The 20,632-nt window shown below is 40.5% G+C and overlaps 1 protein-coding gene across 1 annotated transcript in view; it reads left to right on the top strand.

Moving 5' to 3' along the window:
- CEP126 (centrosomal protein 126) overlaps positions 1 to 902 on the top strand; it is a 34,477-nt gene extending 33,575 nt beyond the window's left edge. The window contains exon 10 of the mRNA XM_030954070.1: positions 838 to 902. Coding sequence (XP_030809930.1) covers positions 838 to 902 — 65 coding nt within the window. The remainder of the gene's footprint in view (positions 1 to 837) is intronic.
- The last annotated feature ends 19,730 nt before the right edge of the window (positions 903 to 20,632 follow it).

The following is a 20,632-nucleotide window of genomic DNA, read 5'->3' as shown; positions in this document are numbered from 1 at the left end:
TGTGGTCAGGTTAAGAAAGTAGATATGAAAAGAGAAATATAAGCATATAAAATTAAATTTCTGTGTACATAACAGAGAAACTACAAAGAAGGGAAAGGTGAATTCGGCAAAATAACTGGGAGCAACAACGCTGAAATTTTTGAAATGTGAAGAGGAAAACTGTAAGAAAAGTACATAGCAGTATGGAAGAAACAGTGAAAGAATCATATGAATTAACAGATTGCAAATGAAGTAACTGTAAAAGTTAGTGTAATACATACATGTACATATGTATCTCAGAAATTTAATTAGCATACCTAATTATTTGGGGATTAATACTGGTAATAGGAAGCTGGGAAATTTTACAGATAGACTTACATGTAAGTACTTGTAAGTAACTAAGTGCTGTAGGTGTTTACGTGTCATACAAGTAGATTGCTTTTCTAAGCTGTTATCTTTTTGCGTCCCTTCTTTTGGCTTAGTTTTCACATGTTACCAACCAAATTGAAAAATCGTGTAGCTTTATATTGGTCTTTTGAATGAATAGCAGTCAATCACTAGCCAATCTACATTTGGAATATTTGTTGCTGGAGAATAGATGGCATTCTTTTCTCTAGCTTTAGATGCCTTTAATGGTACTAAATTTTTTGTTTGTTTACTATTTAGATGCAAATTTTAAAAATAGAGGTATGGCCTATACTTCAGCAGCTGTTGGTAGGGGAAATAAAACCAGTGCTATTAAATTACATTTTCACAGTCTTCAGAAAGTTTTTAGTTGAATATTTGACTGTGAATCTTATTTTTATTGAAGTATTTTGTTTATTTAATATTCATTATATACTTTAATGCTTTTTTCAGATGTTCAAAAAGCCATTACCAGAAACCCATTTGCTTCACATGTTTTGCAGATAAGCAACCCTTAGTAAGTATTTAATTTAAATGTGTTCAGCTTTAATTTCTACAAACTAACCTTATGGCTTATTTTATTGTAAAAATGTAATTGAAAATACTGATATCAATCTGTTCAGCTGGCTTGCCCTATTTTCTGTTTATGTAGAAAAAGCTCCAATAAACATGAACTTTATATTACAGGCTTTAACAGATTATGTCAGACTGCCTCATCCTCTGGCTTCATTTCCATTTTGGTATTTGAAGACATTTGCTAAGTCCAGGAAGTCCCAAGAACTTTTAAGGAACAGTCATTTAGCAGGGTCCATTTGAAGTATATGTAACTCATAAATAATTTGTAGTTCTTTGCAGTAAGGTCTCCCCTGAGCCTCCTTTTCTCCAGGCTGAACACCCCCAGCTCCCTCAGCTGCTCCTCACAGCACTTGTGCTCCAGACCCTTCCCCAGCTCCGTTGCCCTTCTCTGGACACGCTCCAGCCCCTCAATGTCTCTCTGCACTGAGGGGCCCAGAACTGAGCACAGCATTGGAGCTGTGGCCTCAGCAGTGCTGGGTACAGGGGGACGGTCACTGCCCTGCTCCTGCTGGCCACAGCCTGGCTGATCCAGGCCAGGATGCCATCGGCCTTCTCGGCCACCTGGGCACACTCTGGATCATGTTCAGCTCCTGCTGACCAGCACAGCCAGGTACTTTTTCCATCTGGTAGCTTCCCAACCACTGCCCCCAGCCTGTAGCACTGCCTGGGGTTGCAATGACCCAGGTGCAGGACCCAGCACTTGGCTTTGTTGAACCTCATGCAGTTGGCATTGACCAACTTTTACCATTGGTCCAGCTTGTCCAGATTGCCCTGCAGAGCCACCAGGCGATCAAAACTCCAACCCAACTTGGTGTCAGCTGCAAAGTGACTGAGAGTGTATTCATCCCCTAATCCAGATCAGTGATAAAGAACTGGCCCCAGCACTGAGCCTTTGGGAAACCCACTTGTGACTGGATGCCAGCTGGATGTAACTCCAGGCACCACCACTTTCTGGGCTCAGCCAACTAGACAGCTTTTTAATCTGTGAGGAGTGCATCCATTCATACCATAAGCAACCAGTTTTCCAGGAGACTGCTGTGGGAAACTGTGCCAAAGTCTTTACTGAAGTCCAGATAAAGAATATGCACAGCCTTTCCTACATCCACTAAGTGGGTCACCTGGTCATAGAAGGAGATCAGGTCGATCAAAGAGGACCTGCCTTTCCTATAGCTGTGCTGGCTGGGCCTGATACTCTGGTGGTCATGTACATGCTGTGTGATCACACTCAAGATGATCTGCTTCTCATACTGCATATACTTTACTGGATAAGCTGTTACCAAAAAAAGGTTAAAGAAAATATTCTTTATTCATAAGGCGTTTACAACTCTCTCTGAATTTGAGACTGAAACACCCCAGGAAGCATCCCAGCTCCTAAATTCAAAATGATTGCCCAGTTTTGAAGTGAGACTCTGAAAAGACAACTGTGCATCAGTGCCTTTCTTCTTGTGAATCTCAGTAATAGGTGTGACTTGGAACCTTCCTTTCTTCTGCCTCCTATCTTATAAATTTAGTTTTTTATGGCTAAACAACTTTTGTTTTTAATTTTTTTTAAATTTTTTTTCTGCACAGTTACCTTTATTAGATCTAAGTGTGTTTTAATAATGCATTTTTGAACTTTTCCTCTGGTCCTTCATGGTCTGCCCAACATTAAAAAAAAAAAAAGGAAACAAAGCTGTTTTCCTCACCAATGCATTTCCCTGGCTTTCAATAGACAGAATTCTTTCTTGGCTGACTGGTCTGCGACAAAGCTTTCTCCCACTAATTCATCTAAAATATTTTTATTTCATTAATAAGATACAAACACTAGATATTGCTCAGGCTGTCCAGTCTCTGGAACTTCAAGTTCTCTGATGGACATTTAAGACCCTTCTTTCACTACAAGTATACACTTACGCATTGAAACAGGTGTCCAGCTATAGATATACATTCAAATCTCAGCCACTGGTTTGGAATTCTTCTTGATGATAAGAAGCATCCAGATGCAGAAAAAGTACAGATGAATGAGATCAAATCTACTGGGAGAAACAATGGGGTTTTAAATTTTTACTTCACCAAGAGAACAACCTGTTTCAGCTGTCTTTGTTTCAAAGCACCCAGATAAAACATGGATATTTACTCAGTAATTTCTGTGAAGGGCCTTGTATTCTGTAATACCAACCTGTAAATCCAGATGAAGGTATGTAGTTGTTTATAGAATGGAAAACAGATCACATGATACCATCAAATGATGCTTCTTGAATGTTATACATAATCACATTTCTGTTTATATATATGCATATCTCATTATATTCTGTTTTATTATAGAGTATTCAGCAATGCATGTCCTCCCCTTGGGTGAGCCCTGAAATAGCCTCCCAGCAGTACCAGAGTACCTCCAGCTGGCAACTCGCTGCAATTGTACAGGAAACACTGACATTATCTGCTACAGGATCTTGTGGCTTTATGTACTTTATATGCAGTGTGTATAATGTCTGACAATACAAAATTAGCAACAAAATTAAGAAGAAAGCAGAAACTCAAATAATGAATGTCAATTGACTGGTAAGCATTTTTAGGATAACCAAGTCTATTTTATTCTGCACTTTATTGTAAAATCAATTTTAAAAAACCCATCTGAATTGTTATGCCAGTTCTGGATTAAAGACCTTTTGTTAACCAGCATGATACTTCAATTTGTGAAGTTAGTTAATTTCTAAGAAATGGTGAGTTTTTAATTCTTCTTGTTCACTTCCTCTGCTGTTTTGATAAAAAGCAATAAAAAGATAAACATTCATAAAATCATAAAATCACAAAACCATTTCAGTTGGAAGATCATTGGGTTCAACCTGACATCGCAGTGTTTGCCACTAAACAAAGGACCCAGGCACTTTTTTATTTGTTAAACAAACAGAATCAGTCAACAAATCTAGGCTGCAATTAGCTGCAAGAAGCAATAAAAAGAATTTACAAAATCTCTTGATTTATAACTCTGTATCAGATGCCTCATTTTCTGTTCATACCTACACAGTAACAATTGTAGGGTTTGTCTGGGGCGTTAAGCACTCCCGTACTTCCACCAGAGCTGTGCCTGATCCCCACACAGTGTTACTGCTAGTCTTGGAAACAAAGTGTATGGAAGCCTAGGAGAGCCTAACTTCAGGAGTGGACTCAGTGCCACAAGAGTGCAACCACAGGAACATCTCCCCCCATTTAGAGACTGGTATTCTATAAATGGAATGCATCTTCCCAAAAGAAGCTCTTAAATGATCATTTGGCAAAAGTATTTTAAAAATTTTGTTGTTCCCCATCATACCATGATCATCATGTAATTGTCTTTAAAAAGTGCTGCCATTACTTAGGAAGGAACCAGCCTTCAAGAAAAAGAGAAGAGGAAAACATGTGCCCATTGTAACAATAGACAGTTTCTCAGGATTTAGAGCTACCTGCTGGTGCATTGTGTCAGCCAAGACTAAGGTGAACTACATATAGCAAATAGCAGCTTAAATTTTACAAAGAAGGTTTAGGGAAAGATTGAGTCTTTCAAGAAAATATTTTGAAGACTGGAATAATAAATAATAAATAACCTTTCTCCTCTAGCTAGGCATTACTACATCTTTGGAGAAAAAATCTGGCTTAAAGGGGCTGATGTCAGTCTGGAGACTATTAAGATAAACTGTATTTAAACATCAAAATTGCAGAGACTTGGTTTCTTATGACCACTGTTGCTATCTGTTCTGACAGTTCTGCCAGAAAAGGGAACCTATAGCTGAAGTCCACATGCCTAAAGGATTTTGATGTGTGTCAGTACTTACTTGGTCTTTGGTCTCAAATAAATGTAGAATTCCCAGCAAAAGGCATGAAACTAACAAGGGGCATTTTGAGTTGGAACTCAAAATTGGTTTGCCCTGAAATACTGAGCCCTTACATCTCTGTTTGTCAGCAGTCCCCTGTGACATTCCAGTATGGTACGGATTTCATATTTAAATAGTGGGGGAAGGTGTCCCAACAGAGATTAAGAGAGAGGAAAGCAAATAATCCAAATACCAGAGGCCATGGTAGTGCTAGTCAGCAAGCCAGAGCAGCAGCTTAACCAGGTTTCTACTCCTGGGTGGCAGTTTAGGTGGCAAAAGTAAAGCCCATGAGTCAACTTCCTCAATTACCTGAAGACATTCTTTCAAAAGCAGATGCCTGCATTTACATTTCCAGGAAAGTAATTTCAAATTAGTTTTTTGATTTAGCGTTACAGGCTTCAACTAAGGTAATATTACCTTCAATAAGGTAATAACCTTGTTTCTGAGGTCACTTTGGCTCTTATGACAACAGTGAAGTATAATTTTTGTTTAGGTATCTAAACAGGGTGACCCTTGGGCATCAGGAATGTGCACTATGAGAGTGGGCCCAGAGGCAGCAGCTGGATTCTGAGCACTTGTGAAAAGCCAGAGCAGAGCCTCGTGAGGATGTCATTGACAAACAGCCTCCTGAGTGCAGACATGTCCAGGAGAATACCAGGGTTAGAAGAAATGGGCTGATGTTAACACAAATTTTATGCTCCATCAGGGCTTAACAGGGTGTGAAAGCACCCCTACCCTACCAAGGTTCACCTTTTCCTCCATCACCAGCCTCCAATGCTGCCAGGGAGAAAATTATCTACCTCTGTATCTGGGAGGGCACCACATAGCCACCATCCACTCCAGCACCTGCATCTAGGCTCTATGATGGCAGGAGCCAATGTACCTGAGGCCTGCCATTGGCATTGGAGGCAGAAGTGACAGGCGTGACAGTGCTGTGGATGTGAGGGATAGGCGCAGCTACAGACACACATGGGGTCTATGACGAGTCCTCAGCACTGACAGGGACAGTGAGACACAGACTGGCTGGGCTGCAGCTGAAGATGCCACAGCGGCCTGGGAGTTCTGAACAAGGCTCTGGTTCTCCTTTCTCTTCTGGAACTTCCCTCCAGCCATGGTCATTAAACTGCTGGGTCCTTGCCTATGCTCATTGATCAGCACTAAGCTCTTGGCAGTGGCATGAGCTGCAGCAGTAATGGGTGGGAAGAGAGGGACTGGGAGAAGTCAGAGATCCTCCTCCTCTAGCCATTGCTCACGGTCAATTTGCTTTCAATGGGGAAAAAGTATTTTTTCATCTACCAGATTCACAGGCTAAAAGAACTGCAGCCCTGTGAAGGGGGAAGGCCTTCGCAGAACTACTACTGACACCTGTAAATGATGTTCCAAGCATTTTGACCACTCTGTTTTTCAGGTTAAACAGGCACAAGAAACCCTTATGACAGTGTTTTGGGGCAGCCAATGTGTGTGTAAAATTGCAGCAGTGAACACTACTATGCTATAGAACCACAGGCTGCTAGGAGGGTGCATCAAATCATTTGAGACAAAGGGATACCTCAAAATATGCATTTGCCGGTGTTAGGCCAGTATAGAGCACACAAATCTTGAGTTGTGTGTCAGCATCTTCGGCAAAGCCCCTGCTGGGAGGAGAACTTGACTGATACTGTCAAATTCTGCAGACACAATAGGAATGACAATGCACAATACAAAAGGAACCAGAAAGGAGTGGGCAGAGTGCCACCTAAAACATGGCCAGTGGTGTGTGGGAATGACCAGACTTCTCACCAAATATACATCTGCTCCATCAAGTAGACAGGGGGTTTCATATCCTTTTTTTCATCTTTATCATAATATTCATAGTCATCTGGCTCATAAGGATTTCTTCTCTAATACCATTGCTTTTATTAGAGAGAATTCACCCAAACTGAATTTGACCCCCTATAACTAGAGATGACTCCACAATATTTTTGGAATTGTATTTCAAATCATAGCCACACAATTCCTTCAACAGTGACTATAAATCCCAAACCAGCAACAATGGTAGCAGTGATCCAGGGTGACCGAAGTGTCTGTGGGTGAGAGGAATCTACATATAACATTTCTATTATTGTATATAATAATTTTGTTCTTTTTTTGAGAAGGAAGCAATTGTTTAACATTGTTGTTTAGTCTGTATCCAGTAGTTTGTGCTCCATCAGAGAAACAAAAACAAAAAGACAAAAAGAAGGAAAGAAAAATGGAAAGGAGGAAGAAAAATTTAAAAAAGAGGAAAGGAAAGGAAAGGAAAGGAAAGGAAAGGAAAGGAAAGGAAAGGAAAGGAAAGGAAAGGAAAGGAAAGGAAAGGAAAGGAAAGGAAAGGAAAGGAAAGGAAAGGAAAGGAAAGGAAAGGAAAGGAAAGGGAAAGGAAAGGAAAGGAAAGGAAAGGAAAGGAAAGGAAAGGAAAGGAAAGGAAAGGAAAGGAAAGGAAAGGAAAGGAAAGGAAAGGAAAGGAAAGGAAAGGAAAGGGGAAAGGAAAAAGGAAAGGTTGATTTCTATGCTTTTTTATTCAATTTTCAGTAATGTTTTTATTTGATCTTCTTACTTGTGCCATGAAAAGACTCAAAAAGATGCTGAATCTCTTGAAGGTTGTGCCATCCTGCAGTTAGGCAAAAATGCCAGTAGAATGGACCACTATCTGTTATTCAATGATCATTCAAGTGTTGTGCCATTAAGCAAACTGAAAAAGTGAAAACATATATTTCTAAAAAATGAAATGCTGCTGAAATAATTGATATTCAAAGTTTTCATTAAAGACAAAAAAAATCTAAAGTTCAAGTATTTCTGTTTATATTTAAAAGTTTGACTTTTCACTTCAAAATAAGATTTTGAGACTAGCTTAATAAGATTAGTCAAAAGCTATGTGAAGTGTTTTGTTTCAGATTGACTTAAATATTTGGTAATTTCTTGCCCATGGAAATTATTTCCCTTTCTGATTTCTGAGTTTAGCTGTCTAATAGAAAGCAAAACTTAGACAATCTGTTCAAGAGGTCTGAGCTCTGTTCTCAGCTGTAGGCAAAGGGTTTGGCACTGGGGAACACGGCCTTCAGAGGTCGTTCGGTCAGAGTGCTGGTGTTATTCTCTCGTGGTTATTCACAATGCAGCACTGATTTCTGTGTTGTCCAGTCAGCACATGCCCACAGCCTCCCTTTGGAGAACGGAGCTATGTGGGGATATGGGGGTAGGATGATATTTACCTAGACCTTTCATGATATTGTTCTTATCAGCAGGCAGAACTAGAGAGACAGAACACAGGGTGATAAGGGTGAACTTCTTTCCCTTCCTGTAGAGTGAGTCCAACCAAAGACAAGAAGTGACTTGGCTGGCAGGTTGTGCATTTAAGTTAATTGTTTAACAACCTACATTTGATGGAGCTAATGAGTGAGCTTGGGATTTCCTAGACAGCTTCTAAGCCAGAAAAAAATTAGTAAGTCTTTCCCCACTTTCTTGGATTGTTAGAAAGCTGGATGAAAATGTGAAAGCAATTATGTCCTTCAGAGCTCTTCAAATGACTGTACCATCCACACCCTGTGACTAAGTCCTTCTCTCTGTCTGTCTGAGATTGTCAGAGGGGATGGTTCTTTCTTTCTGAAGCAGAATGTGCTGTAAGGTCTCCTGGGATGGCAGAGGCTTCATGCACACAATGCGCCTTTGCAGACAGAACTAAACCTTCCAAATCAATGATCTTATTACACATATGTGTGCTTGTTTTATAGAAGCACACAGATATATAGGGTATGCATAAACAAATTAGTTTTCTTAGTAATGAGCACTGCTTCTGACAGTGCTTTTTTTTGTTTGTTTTTAGACTCCAGGATGTGGCACACTATAATGCATGCTTCTGTGCTGTTGCTGCAAAAGTACCCTGCTGCAAGCGGGGGTATTTGTCTTCTTTCGAGGGGGGGTTGTGGACCAAATATGGCCCAGGCCTGTTTGATAGTTCTCTCGTAAATGAAATGATGACAATCCTCTTATGACTAGGAAACATTCCAGAGCCAGAGTGTAGGGTTACACAATGGTACAGTGTCTTGCCCCTGATTTATAATTTGAGAAGCAGATTGTGTTCAGACAGAATGTGAGTTGAACAATGAGGTTTCTAGTCCTGATCTCATTAACAGAGATTTATACCAAGAGGCTATTGTATCTTGTTCTTTTGCTTTGCCATGCCAGCAAACATTCATAAGGTTATTTAAAAAAGAAAGCTTCTGTCACACAGGTCAGAAAGTTCTCAGGAAAATAGCTAGTCACATACAGAGTGGTCTAAATCTGCACTTAGCTAAGGCTTATGCTTCTGGCCTTAATAAGTCTCAGAATGATTGCTTGAAACATCATACTCAAGGTTATTACATGTAAAGATTTCTGGAGACATGGCTTAAAATGCCTTTTTGCATATTTATGTTTGTCCATGGTTGAGTCACTCTAAAATAACTAATATTTGCAAATCATCCATAATTACAAAAAGAACTTTCTTGCAGTGCAGAAGAACCAAGAGAAGGTGAAATAACAATAACATCTTGAGAGCTACTTTCCCTCCTGCTGCCCCAGAGCCTCTGTACTAGGAACCTGCTCTTTGTCAAAAGCCAAGCAGTCATTGTGCATCCAGAAGAAGATGTACAGCACATTAATTAATACTTCAGTAATGCTGCCAGGCAATTTGGCCTGATCACCAGTAGAAAGAAAATTAAGGTTCTTTTCCACGCTCACCGTGCTAGAAAATAGACTGACCTGTCTGTATGTGCTCACAATGCAGCTCTGAAGCCTGCAGACCAATTCTGCTCAGAGAACCTCGGCAGGAGGCTGTCTTGGAGTTTCACAGCAAGACATGAAGTCATGCAGAGCACAACAAGATCCAGCATGGCTCTTAGGAGATTAAAGGGCACTGTATCTGGAATACAGGAGGCATCTGGCTTCAAAGTGCCACACAGCTGTCATCACCACTTTCTCATACTCGTGTGAAACATGGACAGCTTATCATTATCACGGCATGTGACTTCCCAATTTCACCTGCACTGACTACTGTGCTGTTGCTGGTATAAATAAGCACACAGCTCTATTAGCCTGTTATTCAAGGTCCTGTCAAATATCAAGTGCTGTAGTAATACTCTTGTGAGCTGTATTCTCCCAGACAGCTGATGCACATGTCAGATGAGAGGCCCCTCAACCCCAAATTTGATGGCAGTTTCCACATATTAAGCATCCGAGAGTAAGTGAGTAGACAGGGCAGCAAAAATTTGTCAGACAAACCTTCAGACTGTAGCCAGCTCCACATCACAGAAAACTGCTGCTAAATAGCATCTCCTGTTGTAAAGAACATGGATTGGCCAGACTGCACATACAGAAACACTCTGCAGTACAGGGGCATGAAGGACAGTGGATGTTGTACAAATTGACAGCACACCTTTGGTGGGTTCAGTTTGTGACAATAGGACTCAGTAAAGGCACAACAGCTGAGTCTTTGCATGTTGAATGAACAGCAACAGTCATCCTTAAATCCTGTGGTGGAACCGTAGCTAGACCATTTGGTCTCCTCTGCCTGAACTCCCAGTAGAGTTTAAATGAAATTATACAACATCCTCTCATCAACTCCTGGCCTCAGTGTGACAGAAGAATTGCACAGAATTTTTCACCTTATTTTTTCCAACACATTTTGAAATGGACTCAGGCAATCTTTGCTTCCTATCCTGTACCTTTGCTCTCTGGTAAGCCTGGGGAAATAGGAACATGTTGCTCAGTTTTTTCTGTGCCTTTCAATATTTTGCATGTTTTTCCAGAAGAGTTCAGACTGCACTGCAATAGCAGCTTGTCTATCTTGCTAATGACTTGTCACTGAATGCCAGACAGGGCAAATTTGAAATAATTAGGATAGGAATGAATTACATTTTCTAGGCAATATGTGAATGATAAGCTTTAACTAACTTTGGCAGTCTTCTGCTTAATCCATACCTTTTTTCCTTTGGCTGAATGCTTGGTGTTAACTGATAGAAAAAGGTGAACTTTTCCTTCTTTTTTTTCCCTCCAAATGTTTTAACTATTCTTTATCTCCCACAAAAGCCACACTTCCCAGAAATATTACTTTCTAGAAAGAAAGTTGTCCTTTACAAGTTTCCTATCCAAGTGCAATTGATTTCTAGCATTTATGCTTACTCTATTACAAAGAGCTGGAGAGGCAATCCTGACAGTTGTTTTATTCCAGTTATTAAAGCCCTGTCAAAGGGCAATGATCTGACAAGGCAGTGCTTAAAGCAATGAATCCTATGTTAAATCTTCACAACCAAAAAAAAAGTTTTCAATTCCCTTCTGTGTTTACCTTCTTAGTCTCATTGCCATTCACACCCAATGCAGTGCTTAGAGCAGGATCACCCAGCCTCCCCTCTGAAAACTTCCCTTGCCAGGTTTCTGGGGACCTAGTGCCAGAGTAAGAAAAGCAGGGCTGAGGTCAAACAGGAGAACTGTAGGAGAAAGCTTCTGTCCTCAGCTTTGGAGACAAGCTCCACAGTAAATACCAAATCATATTTTGTATTCACACACTCAGTCAATATGAAAAGACACACGTTATTAGATCCCCATACTTTGATTTTGAAAAAAGGTAAACTTGACAGAAAGGGTTCTACTGGTAAGAGCAAACCATTATGGCAAACTCACTGTGTGAGGATTAGACCCCTCCACAATAGCCTACCAGGGCCAGCTCCTCCACCCCTTACCTTGCTCTGAAATGTGTGTTCCCCATTAGCTGCATTTGTTATGTGTACTCTGTGGGTACCTCATTTTTCAGAGCACTCAGGGACAAGTAGATTTGGAGTCTTAAATGCCTCGAACCAATGACTGATGCCCAGGTAGTCTGTTAACTCAAGGTGGTAGCATTTCTGTTCATGGGTGAGAACCAAATTTTGGATATGGGCTAGGTACTGGACATGTGTCCTTACCTTATGTATCCTCTTAAGGTACAAGCATGTCATTCTGAATCTTCCAGAGGCTAATACCCTTTGGAGAACTAAATCATTAGCCCTGGCTTCTAGTCACTCTAAGACAGATAGATAGATCAATAGTCATAGCAGTTGTGCTGCCTCATTATGTCAGTGAATTAGGACAGAGAAGAGGAATATAAAATACTTCTCCAACCCTGCTGAGGTTACATTCTACTATAAATGAATATCTGTGTCCTGAGTCTGTCTCCTGCTTTTGCAATGGTCCAACCACATGGTCCAGTGTCGGTGCCATTGAACCCCTATTAGGTCCCTTGTTCACAAACTCTGATAGTTCATGTTAAAATCACAGGGTCATTTAGGTTAAAAAAAACCCCTTAAGATTCCTGAGTCAAACGACTGAGTCACTTAAGGTGTCACAGACCTGATCTGTCCATTGTGCCCTGCTTTGGAGATTTGCATCCCCATGGCTCACCTGAAATTCTCAACCCCAAAACAAGTTAATGAACACCCAGGGCTGGGACCTGAGACACCTCAGGGCTCTGACTCAAGAGCCTTGTCATGGACAGCATTGGAAGTAAAACAAGTGTTTTCCAGGCTATCCTCAAGGGCTGTTGCATAGGGGACATTCAAAGAAGAAATAATTGGTTAGAAAATGCATACTTGCAAAAGGGAGACCCCCTGTATGCTCTCAGCACTCACCCACCTTTCCTGTTTTCAGGGATCTGGTAGATTTTTTATGCTCTTCTGGTCATGAGTACATGATGGGAAAGGAGAGGAAATGGCACTATAACAATAAACACTACACAGGGACCGTTTCCAACAATGAAACTGCTCCCGGCACTGCACAGTGGCTACACAGATACATAAATGCTGGCTACACAGATTAATACCTCCAGGATTTATGATTGCAGCTAAAATACTAAAATATTCCTCTTTTCTTCTCAGTTTAGGCCTATTTTTAATTTTTTTTTCTCTGTTTGTGTCATTAAATCCACTGCCGTATCAATATCTATGGAAAATGGTTGCAGAGCCAGCAGCTTCTGGATCCAAGATTTGGCAGGCTGCAAAGGAGAAGAGGAAAGGGAAAGGAGTTTCAAACTCAGCTAACTATGGCATTACCACTTCCAGGAGATCCTGCAGCAAGGTGCAAAGCTTGCCAAAAGCCATTTGGGTACACATGGTAATCTGAACAGCAAGATCTCCTGAACTGTCTCCAGCACAGCTGTGGTCTAAATGTATTACTTTACGGACCATCTAGGTCCAATGCAACTGTCCTTTGTGCATATGAGTTGGAGAGAGCATATTGTCCCTAGTTTTGTTTTACTTTTTATCAGCACTTGTAGCAGAGTCAGCCTCATCTCTTCTTTCACCTAAGAATGCTGTGGGGTACATGTCATTTGAGAGATTCTGTACAAATATCGGAGAATCAAAGAATCATAATAGTTTGGATTGGAAGGAGCCTTAAAGACCACCTAGCTCCAAACCTCCTGCCACGGGCAAGAAACCTTCCACTAGACCAGGTTACTCAGAGCCCCATCCCAAGTGGCATTTGATACTTCCAGGGATGGGGAGTCCACAACTGCTCTGGACAACCCCTGCAAGTGCCTCACCACCATCACAGTAGAGAATATTTTTCCTAATGTTTAATCTAAACATTGCACTCCTTCAGCTTAAGGCCATTTCTTTTTTTCTTATGGCTGCCTATGGCTGCATAGCCTTGTGAAAAGTTCCTCTCCAGACAGCTTGTAAGTCTCCATAGTTTGCATTATAGTAATCCAAATGATGAGAACATTATCAGGATAAGCTTTGCCTGAATATCATACAGAAAATTGTGATGAAATTGTTTTGAGAGTGGCTCATTTCCATTCCTCATCCAATATAAAAAAACGTTGAGATCAGTTCTAACTTGTTCTGAATCTGCCATTAATGGAGGAAAAGAGACCCCACAACAAAGAAAAATATCCTTTCAACCCAACACCAGCACAGCATGAAGAAAGTCAGTACCATCTTCCTGCAGAATACCTAACAGCTCTATTTTCTGAGGTCCTGTCATCTGGGCTCAGTTTTTCCAAGATAAGTAAATACTAAAATTCTTTCATCTATCTTTTCAAGTGGCCTTTGTTGGCTAGTAGGATTTGCAGAAACAAGCAGCTTCACCAAAACACATTTCAAGTTTCCTCTTTGTCATACCAAACACTGGTAAATTAAACTGTATGCAAGACAAAATCTCTTGATTTAAAGTTTCAGTGAAGGAGATTATCATGAGATACTACATCCAATTTGTGTAAGTATGATTATAAAACAGTCAGATAAAATAGATCAGACCCTATCTGAGGAGTCAGATGTCTCGACTAATTCAGCATGCTGATAGCTCAGAATCTGTTACAGGTTTTTTAAACACTGGGGATATGTACCACATGGAGGGGAGCATTATGAAAGCTACTTTTCAATATTCTTATATTATTATATCAAGATATAGTAATATAGTACAGTAATAAGTATTATAGTGTATATATACTAAACTGTATCTATTATTATACATTGCTAAAAATATCATTGCACACTTACATGGGGCCTTCTGCAAAATGGGAAGCCAAGGAGAAACTTGAGTTTTGTGGCTTGCTGCATGGAGCTAGGAATATGGAAAACATGGGAGGAGACTTTTCTTTTGAATGTAGAAGCAAGATGATTCTGAAAAGTGGGACTATTCTCTGCAAAATACTTTCATTTGGATTTTGTGCTATTGATAAAAATCCAAACTCAAAACAAATATGTTGCAATTAAATCCTTATCAGAAGTGCTTATTTTATTCTATTTTTCTTCTTAAATTTGAAAGGAAAGAAGGTGAAATAAAGTATTCAATATCCTGAGATGAATAATTATTCGTACAACATTATAATAGTCCAAGTTAGGGACAGGATCCAAAGTTCCCACTCATTTAATGGAAATTATGTGTCCACATATTTTGGGAAGATTTTTAAATCTCAGGTATGATTTATTAACCAAGCACAAAAGCATTTAAATGGCACCCAAAAAGAGCAATAAATTCACAGAGCACATTGCAGCAAATTGAGGTGAATCCAATAATCCAATGACAATGCTTAGTTCAGTTTCTGAATACCAAAGTATAAATCCTTTCTAGAAATTTTGCAGAAAACACTTTAAAAGACAATATAACTCTCAGAATCATACAGATTTTCTAAGTCAAAATTCTTGTTCAGTGATACATAGCTGTCAGCTACGTTACCCTTCTCCTGAGAGCTGACAACAAACACACAACTTTGTGGCAGCCCTGAACAGTCCTATCAATTTAGCTTGGCCCCGCATACAACATCTGGCCCATAATTAATTCAGCATTTTAAAACCCTTCTGGTACAATAAAATGCAAGATATATTAAACCAAATGAATCTAAAAGTTACTGGAGGGTTTTTTTTTTTTTTTTTGTTTCTTCTGGAGAAGAAAAAATCTGAAGGGTTAGAGAAGATGGAGTTATTAACATATTTTAAAAAGCCAGAGTACTAAATTTGACATCTCTGCCAATTCCTCAGATCTCTTTTGTCCTTAATAAGACAGTGCTCACACATTAGCCTGTGGGGTATCAGATGGCTCTTTTGTGCTTATTCATTTCCTATAAAGAACGCGACTCCTGTGGCCGCTCATGTTTCCTTTGGCAGCTGAGAAGCCGGAGATTTACCACGCTGTAAATCTGCAGCTGTAGCAGAGCCCAGGTCCCACCAGGTCCATGGCCACTGTATTTGCTGTGTGCTGAGGAGGGCCCCCAAGCTGCCCCCCTTCCCTGGGCCACCACATGTCACCTACACCCCACTGAGGTCTGCCCTCCTCCCCTTCACTGCCTGACCACCATGGGGACAACTGCACATGAGCAAGAGCTATGCCTTGATAGACTGCTTCTGCTGCGTATGGATTTAATCAGAAAGGGTGAAGAAAATGCAACAAATAATTATACGGCACCATTGTAGACTGAAGAATTAGAAGCTATGTACATCTCCTGTAAATGTGAAGAAATTATGTATGAGAATATTGCCAAGTGCTTCCTTTATAACAACTGGAGAGAAACAGGCAATTTTAAGGTATGATCCACCTGTTCCTATATATGGGAAATAGGTAAGATGAATTGGTTCTTAAAAATATTTATTTGTTTCTAATGACTTGAAAGAAAGGTTACAGATGAGCTCAGCCATAAGCATTGTGTAGAAGTTAGGTGACACACATGCCATTAGAGGCAGACTCAGAAGTGGTCTACTGACTTCTTCACTTTCCCTCTTGGCATATTGTGCTTTGTCAAAAAAAAAAAAAAATCTCAAGCTGAGATGGCCAAATTTGGCTATAAAAGGACATATAACATGCAAGCATGATGATCACCAATACATAGGCACCTGTGGCATATCTTGGGCCAAACTGAACACCTTCCTGTAGATAAAACTTTGTTCACTTGTAGGCATTTCTCCTTCATACAAGTAACTTAAGCGTTGGAATTCCAAAAGTAAATGAGAAATTGTGTTGCCAAACCTAAAACGAGAAAATTTGAGATATCTGCATCCTAATTCCTGATGTGTCCAGTGCAACTGGGACACCGGGTGTTCAGAAGCTAAGCTGGCTCTGCATAGATCAATTTGGCTATAGTTGTTAGTAAATAAAATGGATCAGAGACAATTGTCTGGCTCCAAAAACAAGTGACACACTACAACTTGCAACCACATAGCTAAACTCCCCTTTCATCTAGGGCAGGTAGCTTTATTAATTTGACATTGGGGAAGAGTCTCAGGACTGTAACGCCAGTTAAAGTGTACAGACCATCAGCAGGTCACTGCCTAAACATATTCCCTCTAAGCCCACTTGTTTCCTATAGATGTAGTTTAAGAGTCTAATAAAATACATAGGCTCAGACATTCTGCCCAGTGAATCTGGATTACAGTTTCAATCAGTCAGCCAGATCATACGTCTGTGTGCCTGGGACATGATTTAACCTCCACAAAGATAATCTGGCCATCAGTAAGGCACAATTGGCTGTATTTTCAATATCATATCACCTTGTGAGCATATCAAGGGAAATCAATATATTGCAGAAGCATGTTCAATATTTACTACTGGTGGAGTTTTAATATTACACCTTCCTAGTCTCTAGACTCAAGCTTTCAAGGCAGAGTTTTCAATACTACCTAAATAATTATTCCAATCCAACCTAACCAGCTCCACTATAAAAGTTTTAGTTACTCCAGATGGAAGATTAAGCACAAAGGAAAAATATTATATCAAATTTAGAAAACACAAAGTACATTTATACTATCTTTTTGGTATCTGGATTTTTGTGCCTGTTATCTCCTGATTGTTCATGCTACCTGAGTGCTAGTTCATCCCCAAGCTTAAATCTGGAGAAAGGTTGGTTGTTTATGGGCTGCGAAGAGCTAGGCAGAGAGGAGGAGATAGTGTGTGCCTGTGTCCCACCCCCACACTGCACCAAGATGCAGTGTGAGTGTGACTCATGTCGGGTTTGGCTTCTCCCAGACTAACCAGTATTTCAGATGGCCTCATGTCCTAAGCCACCCTTGGTGTTACACAACAAAAAGACATATCTGGCAGCCTGCAAAGCAGCTTCCCAATAGCAGCCTAGGGCAACATCTTAAAAGGGCCACAGCAAATCAATGCCTCCATTATTGGGAAGATTTCTTAGCAGCATTTTAATATTACACTGAGTGTCATAGCACAATCTGGTTTTATACAAACAGGACTAGTGCTAGTTTTATTTCACAGCTCTATCTGTACGTCCATGTATATGAATTTTGTGTGTGTGTGTGTACATACATGCAGGAGGGATAACCAACCCTTGGGTGCAAGCAGGAACAGCTGCCTAGGCTATACCAACATACATGCGATTCTTGTAAGCCCAGCTTTCAACAGAATTCTTTGTGATTCCTGATTGCTGTGACCATGGTCTTGAGAAGCAGGTCTCTGCTTTGCTTCTCCAGATATGAGTATCCCTGAAAGTCTCCAGGAAGAGCCTTCTTTCTAGGCTGTGACATCTACTCCTATAGACTCACTGGAAGAGGCTTCCCAGGAAAGTGGTCACAGCATCAAGCCTGATAAAGTTCAAGAAGCATTTGGACAATGCTCCCAGGCACGTGGTGTGATTCCTGGGAATGGTCCTGTGCAGGATAAAGAGTTGGTCAGATGGATGCTTTATCACTGGTGCTCCAATCACTTATAAGTTTTCACAACAACTCAATATTTTTTCTGTAGGGAATATCTATACCACCAAACCAAAGGGGACCAGTAAATGAGCTCAGGCATTCACACTTACTGTTACATAGCTTAATTCCTACTGCTCTCCTTGGCTCTGTTTTGGAGCTCTTCAGCTGCCACTGAGAGAAGCCAGTTTACAGGGAGCTGACCCTGCGGAGTGTGGACACAAGCCAGTCAGTGCTATTCAGCTTCAAGGCTTGAATCAACTCAGCAGTAAAAACACAGCCAAACAGTCTGTATGTTCAATGAGATGAAAAGGAGCAAACAATTCTGATTCCATTTAATGCCAGTTTACGGCTCTTAACATTGCCTTTCCCACAAATCAAGCATTTGTATTGTCTAGCTGAGGGCATTTGTCCAATGACAGGATGAGAGTCTGAGAAATCTGTCTGTTCTGATAATGTTGCAGAGAGTGTTCACATTTACTATCAAGGCTTCACTAGGACATAGTCAACAGGTTGATTTTGCTAAAATAAATGTCTGGAATAAAGGAAGACACTAAAAATAAACATGATCCTAGGAAGGGCATTCACTTTATTTTTGCCCAGAGAGGAAGAGGTGTAGCTTGCCAGCCTTTTTAGTTGGTTGCTAAACAAATAATGAACAGGAATAAGCTAATTCTGACTATGTTTTCAATTACCTTAGGGAACTTGATGCCAATGAGTTTGCAGTTTTTCTGTTAACATCTGAATACTTCTATGCAGGGGCCACCTTACATATATATGATGACCTTCAGTGCCCCAATGTAATCAAATTTCTTTTACAGGTTCACAGAATAGTTTGGGTTGCACATGACCTTTAAAGGTCACTGTGCTGGTTTTGGCTGAGATAGAGTTATTTTTTTCATAGTGGCTTGAATGGGGCTGTGCTTTGGATTTATGCTGAAAAGTCTGTTGATAATATAGAGATGTTCTCATCATAACTTAGAAGGGTTTATGGAGTCAAGGCCTTTTCTGCTCCTCACCCTATTCCATCAATGAGGATGCTTAAGGGGGTGCACAAGAGGTTGAGAGGACACAGTCAGAACAGCTGACTCCAACTGCCCCAAGGGATATTCCAGACCAAATGGCATCATGCTCAGTATGTAAAGTGGGGGGTAGAAGAAGGAAGGAGTGGAATGTCAGAGTGAGGTTGTTTGTCTTCCCAAGTAACTGTTACACACAAGTGTTACTGCTTTTCTGGAGATAACTGAACACCTGCCTGTCCATGGCAAATGGTGAATTGATTCCTTGTCTTGCTTTGCTTTTATGTGTGGCTTTTGCTTTTCATATTAAACTGCCTTTGTCTCAACCCATGAGTTTTCTCATTTGCATTCTTCTGATTCTCTCCCCATCCCACTAGGATGGGATGAGTGAGTGGTTGTGTGGTTCTCGGATTGGTTTTGTGACTATTTTCTGGACCCACTCCAACAGGTCCACACCTTTCCTGTGCTAAGGACTACTAAGCTGGATGCAGCACTGCAGGTGGAGTTTCACAAGAGCAGAGCAGAGGGGCAGAATCACCTCCCTCACCCTGCTTGCCATACTGCTTTGGATGCAGCCCAGGATATGACTGGCTTTTTTGGCTGTAAATGCACATTGCTGCGTCATTGCATGTGGCCTCATTGATCTTTGTGAGGTTCATATGGGCCCACTTCTTGAGCTTGTTAGAGTCCCTCTGGACAGAGTCCCATTCCTTAGGATGTCAACAATGCCACTCAATTTGGTATCATCTGCAACTTCACTGGGGGTGTACTTGATCCTGCTATGTTACTGTCCCACAGCAGGACAAGAGCCTGTGTGATACCTCCTGTAGCTGGAGCAAGGAGGCTTCACCAATGGGCTTCCCTTGATGAGGCAAGCTGCAGGAGAGACCAGCCATGAGGTTCCCTCTGTTGTCTCAGTGTCTTGATCCTTACCAATAAGCTTTCAATCTGTTCATGGCTATTCTTCAGAGAGATCTCTTCCTGCTCTATCACACACACCCCTCTTGGTGTAGAGGGCAACCTCTTTGATCCTCCTTCCTTGCCTGTCTGTCCTAGACAGCCTGCAGCCATCAATAGCCACACTCCAATCATGGAATTTACCCACCAAGTTTCAGTAATGGCAACAGTAATGGCATCTTAGAGCCTGATGATTTGCTAAAATTACAGTTGTCAGGATATTTGACATCAGAGATCTAATTGTCTGATGACAAATAAAAAGATATATCAGTATGAAAAATTGCTTCCTGAGATCCCTTGTTTATTCCTTGAACAGTTAAATAGTCTCTTATTAATTCTCAATGTGTTCTACATCTAACTTTAAAAAGTATGTTCTCTAAAATTTTGTATTAAGATTGTAAACCTAAGCATCCACAAAAAGTGATCATTTTGCATTTCAAGATATTCATGTATGAAGTTCTCTCACAAGCCTTTCTGAAAAATCATTTTATTTCTTTGTGTTCATGAAATAAGGAAATGCTTACAAGCTCTCTAGAAAATTAAGTAGCACTTTCTGAAATGTATGGAGAGCTCTAAATAGAATTGTGAAGTGTCAGATTGTGTACTATTCTGAGAGCATTTAATAGATTAAGCTCTGAAGGAAGTTATGGGTTTATTAAGAGCATGTTAACCCTACCCTACTTGCTGTGTCTTGGATACAGCT

Source organism: Camarhynchus parvulus, chromosome 1 (assembly GCF_901933205.1).
Source record: "Camarhynchus parvulus chromosome 1, STF_HiC, whole genome shotgun sequence".
NCBI lineage: Eukaryota > Metazoa > Chordata > Aves > Passeriformes > Thraupidae > Camarhynchus > Camarhynchus parvulus.
Note: the sequence above shows the minus strand (reverse complement) of the source record. Positions and strands in the feature narration are given on the sequence as shown.